At 35.6% G+C, this 20,481-nt stretch overlaps 1 protein-coding gene across 1 annotated transcript in view; it reads left to right on the plus strand.

The window, feature by feature from the left end:
• Positions 1–20,481, plus strand: part of PCLO (piccolo presynaptic cytomatrix protein) — a 357,985-nt gene that overhangs the window by 283,440 nt on the left and 54,064 nt on the right. The window contains exons 16-20 of the mRNA XM_024738453.1: positions 4,445–4,471; positions 11,750–11,843; positions 13,072–13,143; positions 14,700–14,880; positions 16,481–16,675. Of these exons, the coding sequence (XP_024594221.1) occupies positions 4,445–4,471; positions 11,750–11,843; positions 13,072–13,143; positions 14,700–14,880; positions 16,481–16,675 (569 nt within the window). The remainder of the gene's footprint in view (positions 1–4,444; positions 4,472–11,749; positions 11,844–13,071; positions 13,144–14,699; positions 14,881–16,480; positions 16,676–20,481) is intronic.

Below are 20,481 nucleotides of genomic sequence, written 5' to 3' on the forward strand. Positions count from 1 at the left end.
TAAACCTTTAGCCAGACTCATCAAGAAAAAAAGGGAGAAGACTCAAATCAATAGAATTAGTAATGAAAAAGGAGAAGTAACAACTCACACTGCAAAAATACAAAGGGTTATGAGAGATTACTACAGGAAACTATATGTCAATAAAATGGACAACCTGGAAGAAATGGACAAATTCTTAGAAAAGCACAGCCTTCTGAGACTGAACCAGGAAGGAGTAGAAAATATGAACAGACCAATCACAACCACTGAAATTGAAACTGTGATTAAAAATCTTCCAACAAACAAAAGCCCAGGACCAGGTGGCTTCAGAGGCGAATTCTATCAAACATTTACAGAAGAGCTAACACCAATCCTTCTCAAAATCTTCCAAAATATAGCAGAGAGAAGAACACTCCCAAACTCATTCCACGAGGCCACCATCACCTTGATACCAAAACCAGACAAAGATGTCACAGAAAAAGAAAACTATAGGCCAATATCACTGATGAATAGAGGTGCAAAAATCCTCAACAAAATACTAGCAAACAGAATCCAACAGCACATTAAAAGTATCGTACACCATGATCAAGTGGGGTTTATCCCAGGAATGCAAGGATTCTTCAATATACGCAAATTAATCAATGTGATACACCATATTAACCAGTTGAGGGAAAAAAAAATATGATACTCTCAATAGATGCAGAAAAAGCTTTTGACAAAATTCAACACACATTTTTGATAAAAACTCTCCAGAAAGTAGGCAGAGAGGAAACTTACCTCAACATAATAAAGGCCATATATGACAAACCCACAGCCAACATTGTTCTCAATGGTGAAAAATTGAAACCATTTCCTCTAAGATCAGGAACATGATAAGGTTTCCCACTCTCATCACTATTATTCAATATAGTTTTGGAAGTTTTAGCCACAGCAGTCAGACACAAAAAAGAAATAAAAGGAATCCATATCAGAGAAGAAGAAGTAAACTGTCACTGTTTGCAGATGACATGATGCTATACATAGAGAATCCTAAAGATGCTACCAGAAAACTGCTAGAGCTAGCCAGTGAATTTGGTAAAGTTGCAGGATACAAAGTTAATGCACAGAAATCTTTTGCAATCCTATACACTAATGCTGAAAAATCTGAAAGAGAAATTAAGGAAACGCTCCTATTTACCACTGCAACAAAAAGAATTAAATACCTAGGAATAAACCTACCTAAGGAGGCAGAAGACCTGTATTCAGAAAACTATAAGACACTGATGAAAGAAATTAAAGATGATACAAACAGATGGAGAGATATACCATGTTCTTGGATTGGAAGAATCAACATTGTGAAAATGACTATTGTATCCGAAGCAATCTACAGATTCAATGCAATCCCTGTCAAACTACCAATGGCATTTTTCACAGAACTAGAACAAAAAATTTCACAATTTGTATGGAAACACAGAAGACCCTGAATAGCCAAAGCAATCTTGAGGAAGAAAAACGGAGCTGGAGGAATCAGGCTCCCTGACTTCAGACTATACTGCAAGGCTACAGTCATCAAGACAGTATGGTTCTGGCACAAAAACAGAAATATAGATCAATGGAACAGGATAGAAAGCCCAGAGATAAACCCACGCACATATTGTCACGTTATCTTTGGTAAGGAGGCAAGAATATACAATGGAGAAAAGACAGCCTCTTCAGTAAGTGGTGCTGGCAAAACTGGACAGTTACATGTAAAAGAATGAAATTAGAACACTCCCTAACACCATATAAAAAAATAAACTCAAAGTGGATTAAAGACCTAAATATAAGGCCAGACACTATAAAACTTTTAGAGCAAAATATAGGCAGAACACTCTGTGACATAAATCACAGCAAGATCCTTTTTGACCCACATCATTGAGAAATGGAAATAAAAACAAAAATAAACAAGTGGGACCTAATGAAACTTAAAACCTTTTGCACAGCAAAGGAAACCATAAACAAGATGAAAAGACAACCCTCAGAGAAAATATTTGCCAATGAGGCAACTGACAACGGATTAATCTCCAAAATATACAAGCAGGTCATGCAGCTCAATATCAAAAAAAACCCAAACCAAACCAAAAATGGACAGAAGTCCTAAGTAGACATTTCTCCAAAGAAGATATACCAATTGCCAGCAAACACACGAAAGGATGCTCAACATCACTAATCATTAGAGAAATGCAAATCAAAGCTACAATGAGGTATCACCTCACACTGGTCAGAATGGCCATCATCAAAAAATCTACAAACAATAAATGCTGGAGAGGGTGTGGAGAAAAGGGAACCCTCCTACACTTCATGGGAATGCAAATTGATACAGCCACTTGGAGAACAGTGTGGACGTTCCTTAAAAAGCTAAAAATAGAACTACCCTATGACCCATCAGTCCCACTCCTGGGCATATACCCTGAGAAAACCATAATTCAAAAAGAGTCATGCACCACAAGATTCATTGTAGCACTACTTACAATAGCCAGGACATGGAAGCAACCTAAGTGTCCACTGACAGATGAATGGATAAAGAAGATGTGGCAGGGCTTCCCTGGTGGCACAGTGGTTGAGAGTCCGCCTGCCGATGCAGGGGACACGGGTTTGTGCCCTGGTCCGGGAAGATCCCACATGCCGCGGAGCGGCTGGGCCCGTGAGCCATGGCCGCTGAGCCTGTGCGTCCGGAGCCTGTGCTCCGCAACGGGAGAGGCCACAACAGTGAGAGGCCCATGTATCGTAAAAAAAAAAAAAGAAGATGTGGCACATATATACAATGGAATATTACTTAGCCATAAAAAGAAACGAAAGTGAGTTATTTGTAATGAGGTGGATGGACCTAGAGCCTGTCATGCAGAGTGAAGTAAGTCAGAAAGAGAAAAACATATACCTTATGCTAACACATATATATGGAATCTAAAAAAAAAAAGATTCTGAAGAACCTAGGTGCAGGACAGGAATAAAGACACAGACATAGAGAATGGACTTAAGGACATGGCAAGCCGGAAGGGTAAGTTGGGATGAAGTGAGAGAGTGGCATCAACATATATACACTACCAAATGTAAAATAGATAGCTAAGGGGAAGCAGCCATATAGCCCAGGGAGATCAGATCGGTGCTTTGTGACCAGCTACAGGGGTGGGATAGGGAGGGTGGGAGGAAGATACAAGTGGGAGGGGATATGGGGATAGAAATATGCCTATAGCTGATTCACTTTGTTATACAGCAGAAACTAACACAGCAATGTAAAGCAATTATACTCCAGTAAAGATGTTAAATAAATAAGTAAGACATTGCCAGAAAAACAAACCTGAGAAATAGTTTTTTTCCCAGCTGAGTTGCCCTTCGAGAAATATTCAAGAGAATTCTGCAGGCTGAAATGAATTTAATTCATACATTACCAACTAGCCATATAGAACAGGAAAGGGAAGTTTTTATTTTATGTTAGTTTGTATCTTTATGTAGTAGTTATAACTGTAATTTGTCTACCTTTTTGATGTTCAGTTGATTTATAATGTTGCATTAGTTTGTCATATACGGTGAAGTGATTATTATACATATATATGTATATATATTCTTTTTCATATTCTTTTCCATTATAGTTTATTACAAGATATTGAATATAGTTTCCTGTGCTACACAGTATGACCTTGTTGTTCATCTATTTTATATGTAGTAGTTTGTATCTACTAATCTCAAACTCCTTATTTATCCCTCATCCCACCCCTTTTTTTTTTAACATGAATATAACAAAGTGATAACTTCATTCTGCCTTTGATTTGGGTCATTAGACCTTCAGTGTTATTTAATGACAGTATTATGGGACAAGAGGAAATGACTGCCAAGGGTATATCTCCGATCAGCATTTGCTAATGAATGAATGAAAATAAAGCACTGTCTTTTATTTTCTATCTTCTTTAATATCCTGGAGTATCACCTTTTATACTATAAGAGAGTAGTTATCCTTTATTTTTTACAGGATATGTTTCAGTTAGACTATTGCAAACTTGAATAACTGGAAAGGTCAGGCAGGTGGCATGAATATGTCAGTCCATTCTGGAGTAGGTAACAGAGAAAGTGTTGAAACTATAGTGAAATGAAGAGTGAGGTCCCACCTAAAGCTATCCCCATGCCATTTGTCAAACAAAACATGCCTTCTGGGTGGAATTTGACCAAAGAGCAGGCTAATGTGCTACTCGTATTCAATTCCTAGCCCTTTCATTAAATTACTCTTAATTATTACAGTGGCCAAGACCTTGGAATTTACTACACTTGTGAGGTATTATTTTCTCTTTAGTTCTAAGATTATTTTCTGCCTCATGTTGTTAATATATTATGGTATAGCTCCTCTAGTTTTTATTCTCACATTTTCTTCCTTATTTCTGTTCCTAACTTTTTTCTTCCTGTCTTTCCTACTTTCCTGCTGTATCCTTCATTCTCGCTCTTGGAATCAATGCAGTCAAGTCATGGTTGTCCAGAATGCAAGGTAGAGTTGGTTCTCTTTCAGTGTCACCCTTCAATGAAATGTCTAGAGTTCTCTTGTTTGCCTTTTAAGTACATTCACCTGCAATTCAACTTCGGCTGTAATTTTTATTTTTCTACATGTTGGTATCAGTTGAATTAGGCTAATAGCAGACTATTCTGACCACAACATTATTACTAAATATGTGTAGCAGGTATGTGCATTGGAGCCCAGAAAAGCAGTAAAGAGTAAAAACATAGAAAGGTATGAATAAGGAACTATCACTTTGAAATTAGATATAGCTAAAGTTTTCATTTATAATTTGTCTGCTAAAATTCATTTAGCTTCTCTTGCAAAAATTATGGCTCAGATTCTTCTGAGTCTTCTATGACAACCAAACAAAAAACTCTAGTCATTTTTCAAAAGGAATTAACTGATCTTCTGGATGACCAGTACTAGGTGTGTATGTCATCTTAAAGATGATAGCTGTCTGGTCTTTTACCCTCACTTAGACCTGATATTGAAACATTTTCATGCCTTTATACCTTCTGTACCACAGAATTATTGCTGTGTAATACCGGATGCCATAATCTGCCTGCCCTAGGGTGTTAGCAACAGCATAAGAGCAACCTCCTTGGTTTGTCTGTTTTCTGCTAGAGCACATTGCATCATTACATTGTCAGCTAAGGATATTTCTTATCACATAGCCAAAAGCATTTTTTTGCACATCTCATTGCATTATAAATTAAATGTGTTATTTAACTGGGGAGGTGAATCTTGTACCATCTGTAGCAACAGGGTGATGGGAATTTTAGTCCCACCCAGAATATTAGTGGTACAGGATTTTTGTCTGTGACGTTAAAATTCAGCATCTTTACTAAACCTGACAAGCTGTTGCCCAAAAGAGGCAGTTTCTGATTTGTAAAGGCTTAAATATTTAAATATCTCAAAGAATGGTATTAGTCAGCACAACCTTTCGGGTGCCCAGAAACTTCCTATTTCTTTGCAAGCACATAATTATGGCAACCAGTAAAATTTGATACTGAGAAAGGTTGCTTGTTATGACTGGCTCTCTCATCTCCAGATCTCTCAGACTGATACGCGAAATGAGTTTTGTTTCAAAGAGATAGTGTCATTTTAGAACAAACGTTATCAGTCACTTTATTCAGAAGCTTCTCTCTTTTATCCAGAGAAACCAGGGGGAAATTGTCAGAATGACAATGATTGTCTATATTTAACTTAGAAGAGAACATGTTTTCTGTAAATGTAAATAATGGTCGAAATAATCTGGGATGTATTAGATTACAATTTAGAAGATCTAGAGTCACTTTCTCATCATATCTTTCATCTTGAAATCACTTTCATCATCTCTTCGAGAATCGTCAGTGTGGAAAGGAATTATACTGATGGGGTGCTGACATTGTAAATTAGGCTGAGGAGGCCCATGAGCGAAGTCCTTAAGAACTTGGATTTGAATTTCAGTCCTGCCACTTAGAAGCTGTGAGGTTTCTCTAAAACTATTTCCTCTTCCACCTAGGAATCATAATAGCCCCCCCTCCCAGGGTTTTTGTGAAACACAGGGAGAATGCACCAAAAATGATAAGCATAATGTCTGGCACGTAGTAAGCTCTCAATAAATGGCAGTTGCTATTATGGCTAGAAACATGTATAATAAACTTCATGTAGCCAATGGTCAGTTACCCTGCAAAAACGAAATGCAGAATGCTTGGGCTACTGAATTACACCAAATTATTTAACAACACTATATAGGAAATCAAACAACTTTTCTTCAATAATAAGTATAATACATCCTTCATTCTTAAATTTTTTTTTAAAAATGTCCTGTTAACTAAAAGAATTTCACTGGTCCAGTTTTCTTGTCTCCTTTCATTTCCTCTTGCCATCCTTTAATCAAGATACTCATAAGCTCTGACAGCCCAAATGTCAGCCGAGATGAGGTGAAAGAAAGACAAGGAAATAGCCTGAAGAGTCCATGAACTGAAAACTTGTCCCCGGATAATTAAGAAATGGAAATGAGCATATCTGAAGGATTTCGTTGTGGTTTTCTCTCATTACACTGTTGGACAAAGTACAGATTTTTTCACACTAATGAGATTTTGCCATGACTGAAGCTGATTTTTACTATCATGATAGCTGGAAGCCTAATTCCTGGCTGGACTTTCTCTAAACACCCTTGTTAGCATCTCAAACTATTTCCTCTGGAAAGAATGTAAAGCAGATTCAAGTGTTGTACGTATTTACAATTTGAAGGCCAAAACATTTTATTTCAATAGATTTTAAAGGAAAAAGAGAAGTACAAACATGTTTTAAAGATCCATCCAAAAACCATTTATTTAGCACAGACTGCTCCAGACTCTGTTGGAATTGAGAACACAGCCATAGTGTCAGACTTCAGGGAGCACGGAGGACAATCAAGTGACATCCCATAAATGCACTACTGCACACAGAGAAACAGAGCTTATAAAATGGGATATGCTCTGTGCTTCTTTCTAAATTAAAGGCAACATCCTCAGAGGAGTAATTTTGAAACAAACTACACACACACACACACACACACACAAATATATATATATCTTTATTGGACTCATTATATATTTTTTCAATAAAGAAATTTATATGTAGTTTTTCCAATCAAGAGAAAACAAAAGAAATGAAGACCTTCAGTACTTTAGATAAGTCAGTGAAAGTTAAGTACAAACAAGCCATTATATTCCATTCTTCTTTCTCAATTTTTTTTTACAGAGAAACTCAGAGAACTTTTTTTTCTTCTGATTTAGGAGAGGGTAATTGAATTTTAAATTTAAATACCTTTTTCTGCCAGCCTTAAAATCATATCTACCTATGAGAAAATGATTGTCCAATAATGAAAAAGAGAAAGACAAAAGAAATCAGTCAAAACTTTAAGGAAATAAAGGTTTAGATTTTTTTTTTTTTAAGTTTTTGGCTGCACCCCACAGCATGTGGGATCTTAGTTCCCCAACCAGGGATTGAACCCACGTCTCCTGCATTGGAAGGCAAAGTCTTAACCACTGGACCACCGGGCAAGTCCCTAGATTTTTGTTTGATAAACACCGTGTTCCATCTTGATTAATTGACTTTTTATTTTCCCTTATTAAAAAACGTATCTGATTATTACATATGGCTTAATTGTCCTAAAATAATGTCATTATTGCAGTCTTCCCATGAGGGATTGCAGTGTGTTTAACAGACATGGTAGGAAAGGAAAAGGAGCTCCACTTATTTCTCAGCCTGGATTTCTGCTCACATTCAAGAATCCCTCTGCTTACCTGGCCACCTTCAACTTGTAAATCCACAGATTTTGATATGGAGACGAGAACTGTGGAGTTTTCAATTGTGTAAAGTGGGAACACAGCCCATTGACATCATGCCCAAGATGGTCAGTACATGGTAGCCATCAAACAAGGGTTCTTGAAGGAAGAGCTTTATGTGGCCATCTCTGCGTGTCAGGAAATTCAAGTGTGAAAAGATTGCAAAGAGATCTCATTGGCATTTACACAGGTCAACCAGGACTGGTAGAGGCAGGATCAGGAGAAAGGTGTGTTTACCCTCGTTAACCCTAAAGGACACAGACCTTGAGTCTTGAGAGAACTAGAGATTCAAACTTATTAGTAAGATCAAGATAACCTAGTAAAGTGAACATCTAGATTTTTCCCGACTAATTGGGGTTATATGTGAGTGTATCTGAGCAAAAGTAAATTTTAATAATAATTATCCCTAGTTGTTCCACAGCACTCTCTTGGTCTTAAGATATACCATTCAATATTTCCCTAGGCAACTCTAAAGCTGTCCTCATTTTCTATATGTGTATATATACACACGCTATAAATAATTTATGTTATATATATAAAACATTTAATTTGAAGTGTACAGTTTTTGACTGTAAAATAAAGAAGACAAACTAGACACTTCAGCTAATGAAATATGCAATTAAGAAATGTTATGATGGGCCTAATCAACTGAGTTCATATAGCTCATGTTTCAGAGCAAGAAATTAGTTTCCCTGTGTTTGAAACCTGGTCCTATGAATTAATAACTATGCAACCTTGCCAACATGCCTGAATTCCTCTGAGCTTCAGTTCTTATCAGCTATAAAATAGGATAATAAATAATACTGGACACATAGAGTTGCTTTGAGGATTAAATAATGTAACACATGAAAAGCACTTAGAACTCTGCCTGTGAAAAAGTAGCGTTTCGTAAATGTTAGCTGTTATTATTTCAATGTGCTTCCTTTATAAAGTGCTTCTCATGACATAATGGTATGTCAGTACAATTAAGAGTTTTGCAGTTGTACATTTTGATAGAGCATAATTCCTGGTGCAGAGTTGGCATTCAATAATTTTGCTACATATGGGTGAAAAAATGACTAAAGTATGCATGTGAAATTAACAATTATTAATATTATAAATTAAAATATGTTAACTAATACATCTTTTTGAAGACATTTCAATAGTTCAGGCTACTTTAATATACACTGACATATCTAGAATTTTAGTAAAAATACATGAGTTGGGCTTCCCTGGTGGCGCAGTGGTTGAGAGTCCGCCTGCCGATGCAGGGGACACGGGTTCGTGCCCCGGTATCAGAATTTGAAAAAAATAACAATTTTACCACTGTTCACTGTATTATGAATCTTAATCCCTAATATGTTTTTCCCATGGTCTCACCACTTGGATAATTAAGTCCAAAACAGATAGAAACTTTAAAGCTCATACTACACAATGTGTTTTTTTCTTAGTATACCTACTACAGGAATAGCCATGAATTCTAAAGTAGCAACCAGAGTTGGCTGTTAACTTAAAAGTGGTCATATTCATTCTTCTTATTCATTAATTTAAAGAATCAAAATCAAAATCATAAAGTATAAAGGGACATAATTTGCTAAAATAGTTTTGAATTTTGTTATAAACTATTTTAAACATACTGAAAATTATAGACAATACTGTCACAAATACTTGTGTTCTTGCTCTCCAATTTTATCAAATAGTAACATTTTGCTATATTGGCTTCAGATTTTTTTTAATAAAAAATATATTTCAAGTACCCCTGAAGTCCTCTGAAACCATTCCCCTGTCCTCCTGAGACAACCACAAAATAGAGTTTAACATCTATAATTCCCAAGCTGTCATATGATATTAATGTTTGTCATACATATATACAAGTAGACATAAATAATTTACAGTATTATTTCATGTAATTTTAACTTTATATCATGATAACTTACCATAGGTTTTCTTCTGCAAATTATTTGCTCAAGATTTTTTTTAAGATTTATCTATCTTGATAAATGAAGGTATATTTCATTTAATTTAACTGCTACTTAAATTTCATTGAATAAATATATCATAATATATTTATTTATTATATTATTAACACACTATTAGAAACAACGTTGCAATGAATGTTCTTTAACAAATTCCTTTTGTACGTGTGGGAGATTTTCTCTAAAGTAGAAGTGGAATTAAGTCAAAGTGGAATTTTCTGGGTACTTGAGTACATAAACTTCACTAGACATAGACCAATTTACCTAAAAATTATATGTACAAATGTATACTTTCTGTTCACAGTCTATGAAAGTTCCTGTGTCTTTGAATCATTGCCTATACATTTCCCCAGAATTATTTGCACTTTGTGCTGAATGAAAAAATTGTCAAATCCTGCTCTCTTTTTTTGTCCTTTCAGATAGGTTGGTTACAAATGAGAATAGTGCTGCTTCATTTCTTAAATTGGATTCAGTTCACAGTGGCTGAAATGTGAGGTCTTAGGAGACGTGAGCTCAGTGGTTCTCAGTGGTTCTCAATCTTGGCAATACTTTAGATTTACCTAGATCATTTTTAAAATTCTGATGCTCAAGCCTCACCCCAGACCCGTTAAATAAGACTCTCCTTGTGGGTGAAGGGCAGGGGGATGAGGGTGCCGTGCTAGTTGCCCCACCTACCACCCTGGGAACTCAGATCCCAAAGTGATCCTAATATGCAGTCAACGTTGGAAATTATTGCCCTTGTGTATGTCTGATAAGAAAGAGAATAGAGCCAGAGGGAGAAAAAAAGATACTTGGCTGTAGACCCATCTCTAAAAGTGAGTGGTGAACTGGAGCTTGATTCTTTAGTTTTATCTAGGATAGTTTTATCTAGGATGAATAAGTAAATTAGCATCTGGGAAACAATAGTAGGTATTCCAGGATTTGGCGATGCTTGAGACCAGGAAAATAACAAGAGTTAGTCTGCTGACAGCAGTTGGGAATAGAACTACAGATCCAGGGTCAGGATGCAGTACCTTTAGGGTAAGGCAGTTTATGAAGTCCAGGCACGTGAATGGACCCCAAACAAATAGGTTTGTTTTCTAGGCAGAAAATTTGGAAAAAGCCAGTGAGTGTTAGAGAAAAGCTTTGTCTATGTGGGCACCATTGGCTCATAGCAAATAGCAATAATTCCAACCCCATTAGCTGGTTGATGCCAGTTATAAATGTTTTGTCAGACTTAATTAGAATAAGTTTTGAAAGTAAGTTATGCTTAAACGTGTAAGATATAAGCTTCTAACTGGTGATCAGAGGGTGTGGAGGAGTCAAGGATAAACTGAAATTGCCCCAAGTTATAATGCATGAGGAAAAGTTTTGATTTGGTTCATCATTTGTAACATAAGCTATTGACATAAACCAAGAATTTGTATTTAATTAAGATTGTTTCATAACTAGATTAAGTATTCTACTTTACCAAGAGTGTCAAAATCTACTATAAACATAAGGTAACAAATGTTCATGGAATCTCACCTATAGCAACAGCCATTTTTCATCCTTTCCTCAGTCAGTGTAGTTATTTCAGCTTTTTACAGAAGAAAATGAATTGAAAGACCATTTGGCTTTGCTGACATGATCAGTTGCAAAACTATTGGAAAGTTAAATATCCAATTATTATTTATGGGACAAGAAGATATTGACGTTACTGTATAGTTCATGTAATTATCTCACACATTCAGGAGCGATTAAGATTTCTAAAATTGTATTCTAGTTAGAACACCTAAAAGCTTTTCTTTAAAAAAAAAAATACCTTACGGAAAATAAAACTAAAGGCATCCAAGATATTTTTGAATTGTCATTGTGCATTCAACTTAAAATACAGTTTAAGACGTGAGGATGATGAGATGATTACATAGTGATTCAAAACAAAATACCTTTAAAAGTCGGCGTGCCCTTCAGGTTGACTATGAAGTCATCGGTCAAGGTAAATAATCAGGATAATTCTTTCTCTTTTTCCAATTCAGTGCTGAGTACAAGAGAAGGACTAAATATGTTCAGAAAAGTCTTAATCCTGAATGGAATCAAACAGTAATTTATAAAAATATCTCCATGGAACAGGTATGCAATGATTATTTTCTATATGACAGGTTCAGGCTAATATAAAAATAGTGATGATAGAATTACTGAAAGATTGTTATTCATATCAATTTTTCCATACAAACAAAAAAAATTAAGTAAAATACATGCAAGAAATAGAGCCAGTAAAAGGAACTGGGTGCAATTCGAAGATACAGTGAAAGAAAATGTGCACATTTTCACAAAACAGCTAAAAAATAAAATGAATAAGACTAGTGGGACATTTTCCACTGATTATTTCAAAATAAAATATTTCAATAGACTGGGCTCTATTTATCATATTTTGAGGGAAAATATTTTCCAGCTAGCTGTATTTTGACTTTCATAAACAAAGAAAAAATAAGATTCAGATGCACTGAAATGAATTACCCCTCCTGGCAACAATTTAGGGATCATCTCTTTTCTAAATTGAGGCTTCCTACGGATCTGGCATTGTGCAACTAAACTGTGCAGAGGAAAGCGTGAAGAAGACTAGTGTAAAGGATTATCGCAACAAATAGATGACTCTAAGCAAAATTGCATCGATGTGTTTCTGAAAATCTTCATGTCATAACTTTGTATCAATAATAGAAAATAGCTGATGGTTTATAAAGATGAATTCAGAGAGAAAAGAATACAAATAGACTAGGAAGAAGACATCCATGGAGACAATTTACAAATGAGTTGTCTTTCAAAATGAGGTTTCTGATTTATCCTTTGGAAGATTTCTAATTTGACTATGAAATTGAAGCTGCATATAAATTGTAATCTGGGTTCTTGAATTTAAAATAAGTTAAGTTCACCTGCAGAAATAAGACAGTGCTACTAATGTGTTTTGGCAATTTACTGAAACAAAAAACTATAACCCGGATACTTTGAATAACCTAGACATTTTTGCAACCTATGAATTTCATGTATTTAAAGAGTATATATAGATTCTGCTTGGTACTTTTAATAATGGGCAGGGGTAGAATAACAGGAAATAAGTAAAAATCACCCTTTTTTTTGCAAAATAGTGAGGTATCTTGTGATCAAATACTTGGTTGGACCACAAAATGATTGACAGTTTACATAATATTGAATGTAAGTATACAGTTTTATATAAACTTAAAGTATTTTTACATAAGTGGAAAGAGTTCAAGGAATGAAAATATAAATGAGTCTATTATATGAGTATAATGAAAATTTATGATGAGAAATGAGGTTAATGACATTTTGATTTGAACTGTAGCTCAAGAAGAAAACACTGGAGGTGACAGTCTGGGATTACGATAGATTTTCTTCCAATGATTTCCTTGGTGAGGTGAGCCTATGGTTTCCTTTTTTTTATTTGCTTCATTATAAACCATCAATTAAATCTTTCTGGAAAGCATATTTCTTAAGTGTATAAGATAACTATTTCTGGATAAAATTCTTTGGTGGATAGAATTTATTTACAAATGACTGAATAGATGAATAGCAACTAGAGAAATAATTTTCACTTTACCAGTTGATGTATTTTCTAATTAGTTTGCAAGATGAAATATTAATTGTTTTGATAGAAAGTTATATAATCATGCTGTGAATCCAAATGATTATGTAAAAGATTGGAGATAAATTTATTATATTATAAATGAGCTGGATTTTTTTCAAATGCATTTTCAGTTTATTTAATTGCTATTCCTCATTGCACGTATGAATGACTTGATGTGACATTTTACATACGTCTTTTAAGTGTCCCACAAAACATCTCAAAATATTTTAAGAAGCAAAACTAGAAGTAGGAGAAAACAGTAAAAACAATTTTTATAAATTCACAAGGAATGTAACCTAATTATGAAATGTGGCAGGATGGTCAGATTCTGTGATATTTTTCATCTATCATATTCCAAAAATACATATTTTGTTTAGTGATTTTTGCTTAAAGCAGAAGTGATGAATTAATGTTAAAAAAATAAATCTCCAAAAATATATAACACCTAGAAAATACAATATCCTTTTGATAGAGACAATAGAAAACAGTTGAGTAGTCTAGGTGACATGATGTCTTGTTTGGCTCCTACACTCTGTACCTTTTTCCCATCAAAACTAGATCATTTGCACTTCACCTACAGGCTCCATGTGGTATAGCCACTTGGACTAATCTTGGTCTTAGACAGGACTACTCTAGAGTACGGTTATATCTGATTTATTGTCCTATTTTAAAAAGCTGATTTATTGAAGTCCTTATAATTTATTGTTCACATGAACCTAAAGCATATATCCATTGTGTGGTTTTATTTTTTAATATCTGCTCAAATATAAGATGCCAACTACTGTAAAATGCACCATTGTTTATGTACCACTAAGAAAAAATGTTGCCAATTAAACCATGACACAGCACTTTCTTATTGTAAACTGTTGGTAATATCTCTGTTTCAAATGTGAACCAAAGTATGTTTTAAAATAGAGGGAATAAGTTGGTAATTGAAAATTAGCCATTCTTTTTCATTTTGTCCCTCTTGTAACTAAAATCAAACAATCTGCAAAAAACACTAGCCCAGTTTAAGAATATCGTGTGTCCATTTAACAAAAGAAGACTTTATTTCATAAAGAGATTGACCTGTGACTCTACCTTTTTGCATCATCTCCAAATAATTTAATTAATAGTCAGAGATGTCATACAGTTCAATTTAACCAAACGTTTATACAGCATCTGGTATGCACAAGACATTCTCAGTATCATGGGTGAAGAAAAATGAGGAAGACCTCATCATCCTAAAGGTTATACTATATCCTTTGACTTATGTCCTTGAATAAGTTTCAGATCACAGAAAAAAAACAACAAATGAATTACAGCTTAATCCATAAATTTTATTCACTTATTGCACTTTTTTCCAGGTATTGATTGATTTATCTAGCACATCTCACCTCGATAACACGCCTAGGTGGTATCCTCTCAAAGAACAGACTGAAAGCATTGATCATGGCAAGTCCCATTCCAGTCAAAGCAGCCAGCAGTCCCCAAAGCCGTCTGTCATCAAAAGCAGAAGCCATGGTATCTTCCCTGACCCATCCAAGGGTAGGAGATATTTCAAGTAGAAAAAAGCTTTTGTCTTTTTGTTCACTCAGTATATTCTTGAATATGAGTGCCTGTATATTTAATATCTTTTGAAAGGTATTGGGAAATATTTAATATAATATCATGCAAAGAGTAGTGGATGTGGAATCAGGAGAAAGGGGCTTTAGTCTCAGATCGGCCCTTAATTAGGTTGATGCCTTTGTGATCTTCACCTCTCTGGTTCTCTGTTTTTCAACCTATAAAATAGAGGAGGTTGGGTTATATGAGCTATTGGGTCTTTTTCAGCTCTCAAAATCTAGGTTAATATGACTTTATAAAATACGTTGGGGTATTTCATAAAGAAAACATAAAAATCCTCAACAGTTCATTGACTAGACATAATCATCATTACCATTTATGCATGTTTCTTCTGTTTAAATCCCTATTTTTTCATATGTATATTCTTACTCATAAATCATATATGTAATATAGGGACATAAACAGTTTTGCATTCTGCTTTTTAATTATATCAAAAACATTTTCCTCATGTCATCAAAACAATTGGTATGCTGAAAATTACTTAAACCTTTCCTAAGTGGTGCGTTCAAACGAATTCTATGATTTTTTTTAACTGCTATTATTATTTTTTAATTGCAGCATCATACATTGGGTTTTGCAACATGCACAGCTTTCCCATTGGAATGAGCTTTTCCTTTGGGAGGTTCATTAACCAGTTATCCTACAGCACAACAGTAATCTTCATCATAAAATGAGTTAACTGCCTGTATGAGAGAACCATGTAGTATCTTTCCAGGATATGCTGAGCTATTTATAAATATTAAATAAAAATTTTTATATTGGATCTGAGTATTCCTTCCTTTTCGCCTCTTCTCAGGAAGTACAGCAAATTGAAAAGTGGTTCTTTGCAATTTGGATTGGAAATGCAAGTGTTCTAGGAGATGAAAAACTGAGGTCATGTCCAGGAGGCCACTGAGTTAATACAGTAAACCACTGACTACAATAAGTGCTGTAGATTACTTATGAGTTGTATAGATCATTTCTGGATTCCACTTAGCCAGATCAACTCTGCACTAATTAACATTCTGGAAGATGATTGGTATAAAGACCTCTCTCTCTATGACTACCACAGTAAATGTGTGATCTTATATATACGTTCTCTAAAATCACCTGAGATGATGATATAATACAGTCCCCACTTCCATGTATCCCAGTGACTCACACACCTTCCTCCAGGAATTTTACTTAAAACTCCTCCTGCGGCAGTGTCAGCCTGTTGTTTCTTACCTGGTCCCTACTAGAATTAGCAGAGTTGCTTGGTGAAACTATAAGTTAATATATTCACTTATATGAGACTACTTAGAATGTATTTATTCCTCTTCTCAAACCTCTCTTCTCAAGATTATCATCCTCTTGCCTTTCCTCCCCAAAATTGTCTCCCAAATGTTGAATCACATCGCTGTATGGTGAGCAGTTGCATAAACGCGCCAAAAAAGAAACAGAGTTAACTTAAATCTTAGACGGTTTCCAATTATGTGGGACCCAGCTTGACGGGAGGAACGCTGGAGCAAATTTAACTCATGTTTTACCCTTTTGTAACCAGACATGCAGGTTCCCACCATTGAGAAATCCCATAGTAGTCCCGGTAGCTCGAAATCCTCATCCGAAGGCCATCTCCGCTCTCATGGACCATCTCGCAGTCAAAGCAAAACCAGCGTCACTCAGACCCACTTGGAAGATGCAGGGGCTGCTATAGCCGCTGCCGAAGCCGCCGTGCAACAACTCCGCCTTCAACCAAGTAAAAGACGCAAAAAATTCCTCAGCATGGCAACTTAATGTTCATCTGTTGCCTTTCTTTCCTGCTGTCCTTCCCCATTTGCTTTGTTTTGTGCTTTCCCTGCTCCCTCTGTTCTCTGTCCCTTTGTCTGTGTAGGAACAGTATCGATACGTAAATATGCTGTCTCTCATTTAGTTCTTTTTTGTTTTACTTTACATAGAACGAAATAAAACTGGCTGTTTCTCCTTTGTCTCCACCATCCGTCCAACCTGGCTCATAGTATTTGGTAGCTGTGTCTGTGATGTGTGCAGGCAAAACTATGTTGTGTGTCCTTTTTGTGTGCACTTAAATATCCTTTAGAATACAGGAATTATAAGCACAAGTGGCTGCCAGTTTTCCGGGCATTACACCAAAAAAAGGCACACACGTAAGCATTTTGAGCCGATTAGCAATGAGAGTCTCACCTCTGAAAAACACTAAAGAATTTTAGGCAGAAGAGTCATGTAACCAACAGTCAAGTTCTAGAACCTAGGGGAAATGGAAAAAACATTTTACGCTTAAAATTTTTAATAAATTATGCATGTGAAATAATGAGGCTTTCCACGTGAGAAACTTTGTTGTCTTTTGGAGAAAAAAAAAATCTGTAAAGAAAATAATGTTTCCTATATTCTCAAAAAAGTATGTAGTATTAATATATGTCTAAGCATATTCGATGAGGCCATGTTACCTCATTGAGGAGCACAGTGGGATCCATTCTGTTGGATCACACTTTGTATACGATACAAGAGAATTTATAGCGTTATTCTTCTTTCTAACCACTGGAAATCATTTGGAAGCCAAGATATCAATTAAAGCGTAACAATTCACCCATCTTAACTGCTGTAATTTCAATTGATAGAATTATATAAGAACTTAGTGAGTACAGACACTTTAAAAATGTAGGGGCACTGTTACTTCCAAGAGGCATCAGGCAAACAATGGAGATAGATGAATGTTCTCCCCGTCTCCCAAAGTCATCATTTCCAAAGAAACAGCCAGTTTTAACCCCCTTTAGTGCTGTGCATGTGGTGTCATTTTGGCATTTGAAAACACAACTTCCTTCGATAGAGCAAAAGATCACTTCTGTTTGCATGAATAACATTCAAGCTGGTTCCATCTAAGGATACATACTCTGGGTTTCCATTTCACCCACACTACCACAGCAGCACATAAAAGCGGTCAGTCTAATCATGCCAGGAAGCAGCACAGACACAGCATAGCAGGAGTCCTCCCCATTCAAAGAACTCAGTCTGATAATCTGCCTCCACCAGCTAATGGCAACCAAGACCAAAGCCAGCTAGCCCTCAGGAAGGTGATGTCTGATGGACCAGTCAAGCCAGAAGGAGGTGAGCAGAAAGGCGCTATTCAAAGCACACAGCAAGAACATCCCCTAAATTTAAAGCCCTCATCTTTTAATTTCTAGAGATTGTCTGATAAAGTATGTTTATCCACTTTTTAATGTGCTTTTGTGGGCATGGCATTTCAGGACTTCATCATCACTGTGTAAGTCCCAAGATGAGTCCCATAATATATTGACTACAGTGATTTGTATTTTTCTATGCACTGGGCATCTTTTGACTTTTGTTGGGAAATAGATTAACAGTATTCATATTGCAGAATGGAACGCATGCTACTAACATAATCTGTTCAAGCATGACTATAAATATGTTGCACTGTGATAAAAGTTTAAACTGCTCACAATTCGAGTTAGCATACCAGTTGGAATGTAGATCAGTTTTTGTTGAATATTATTTCAAGTGTAACTTTTTTTAAAAATTCAGTGGATTTTGGAAATCTTAGAGGAAAGTAAAGGAAAAAATTGTTAATGCACTCATTCACCTTTACATGGTGAAAGTTCTTTCTTGATCCTACGAGCACATTTTTTCCACTCATGTTTCCGTAGTTGTCAAGTGTATCAGATGTGTTGGGCATGTGAATATCCAAGTGCCTGTGTAATAAATAAAGTATCTTTATTTCATTCATAAACCACTGGGTTCTGAGCCATTGTTATATGATGCAGCTTAAAATGAGTGTGTCAGTTTTTGCTTTCTCATTTGATTCCTTGCAACAGAGAATTTAAAGTTACTGCTTCGTTGCTACTGCAAGCTATAATGATAGAATATTGAGTTGCAGGACAAAGTTTCATGTCGGAAACATAAGATAGATGGGGGAGTTATTACCAAATAAAAGTACCAGAGCTTACATAAACATGTAAATAAATAATGGGTTTGGGCTACTCTAGGCAATGCTTCCACTCTTCCTTTCTTGCACGTCTGATCTACTTCACAACCTTCTCAGCTTTCTGGATAAAGGAAGACAAATCCAATGAGTCTTGCTCCGGACAGGCACCTAGACTTGATTCCATGGCTTTGTTAGGAAGGAAAGCAAGTTAATATCTGTCCCTAACTTGACACCAACAATTTGTGGAATTTTCCCCAAGAAAGAATGCCACTCACTGCCAGTGACAGGGATCAAACCAGGGTGATTATAAAATTATCTTCATTGTAATTCAAATTTAAATTTAATTTTAATTCAAAAACATATATCAAAGAAAGGATTAAAAAAGAACGATAGCGGTGTTTGCCCCCTTAAGTCCCTTCCAGCCGTAAAACACTTGATTCTATGATTCTGTACTGTCCACAAACTAAAATTAAGACTTGTACTCTCCTATTGCATTTCTCTGTATTCTCAGAAATTTTTAAAATTTAATATGCTCTTGTCCCAACTAATCAGACATTTAGGAGCAATGGAGGATGTATGTGGCAGTACAAAGGCCAAACCACTGTGATGTTCCTTGAATTAGCAGGCAATTAAGGAAACAGCTTAAATACTAAGATAATTGTGAATGTGCATTTACTCAGCCCAGTTTATAGACTATCACCAAAGCAGTTTCCCTTTTCTAGTTACCCTTACTAGTACTGTCCAAGAGTACTTAAAATTCTGCCTCTCACCTTTTTTTCCATCAAATAAGTTCAGTTGATTTCTTACTTCATTTTCTTACCGCAAATATTTAATAATTGTAAATGTCACAGTAGTCAAATGCTTCTCTTATTTCACTCTGTTTTTAATTATCATGATTTAAGTATTCCTATGATAGTTTGTCCTGGTTTTCCTAGATGTGGGTCTTAAAATTTGCAGCAAAATGCATTTAACTCCCTTTCTTTGAATAATGCTCTAATGGATATTCTTATACATTTAGAATAGTTCTTCACATTGTGCAAAGTGTTTCATCACCCATTTTCTCATTTTGTCGCACCTAGTGGGTGAGGGATTCGTTGCAGATATTTTCATTTCTGTTTTCTGAGTGAGCCATCAGAGAGTCGGGGTGTGCGTGTGGCAGCATGACTGGTGAAGAACACGTACCTGGAAATTGTCAGAATTGGCAATCTAACCCTTGTTTATGACCGCACCTAATAAGCCTTTGCTTTTTAAATACATTGGCTCCTTTGAAATCAAACTCTCCTGATTTCACTAAAAACAATTGTCATTTACTTATTTGCTATTTACACTCCAGTCCTTACAAGTGATTAGAGGTTGCTAGAAATTATGGCGGAATACAATTTAGACTTGGTCTACCTACTTGATCCTCTTTTCTGAAGGCTGATAATTAAGCTGCCACAAACCAGGGAAGTAAAACCCTCCCACTGCACAAGCCGAGTGCAGCAGTAAGCAGGCTCTGTAGAGGAGGCTGTGTGTACATCTGCAGTCATTGCTATCAAGGGTGACGAAATTGTCCCTAAAGAGCTTTTCATATATGTGTGTGTATATATATATATATATATATATAT

The sequence above is a fragment of the Neophocaena asiaeorientalis genome, unplaced genomic scaffold (genome assembly GCF_003031525.2).
Source record: "Neophocaena asiaeorientalis asiaeorientalis breed wild unplaced genomic scaffold, Neophocaena_asiaeorientalis_V1.1 scaffold89, whole genome shotgun sequence".
NCBI lineage: Eukaryota > Metazoa > Chordata > Mammalia > Artiodactyla > Phocoenidae > Neophocaena > Neophocaena asiaeorientalis.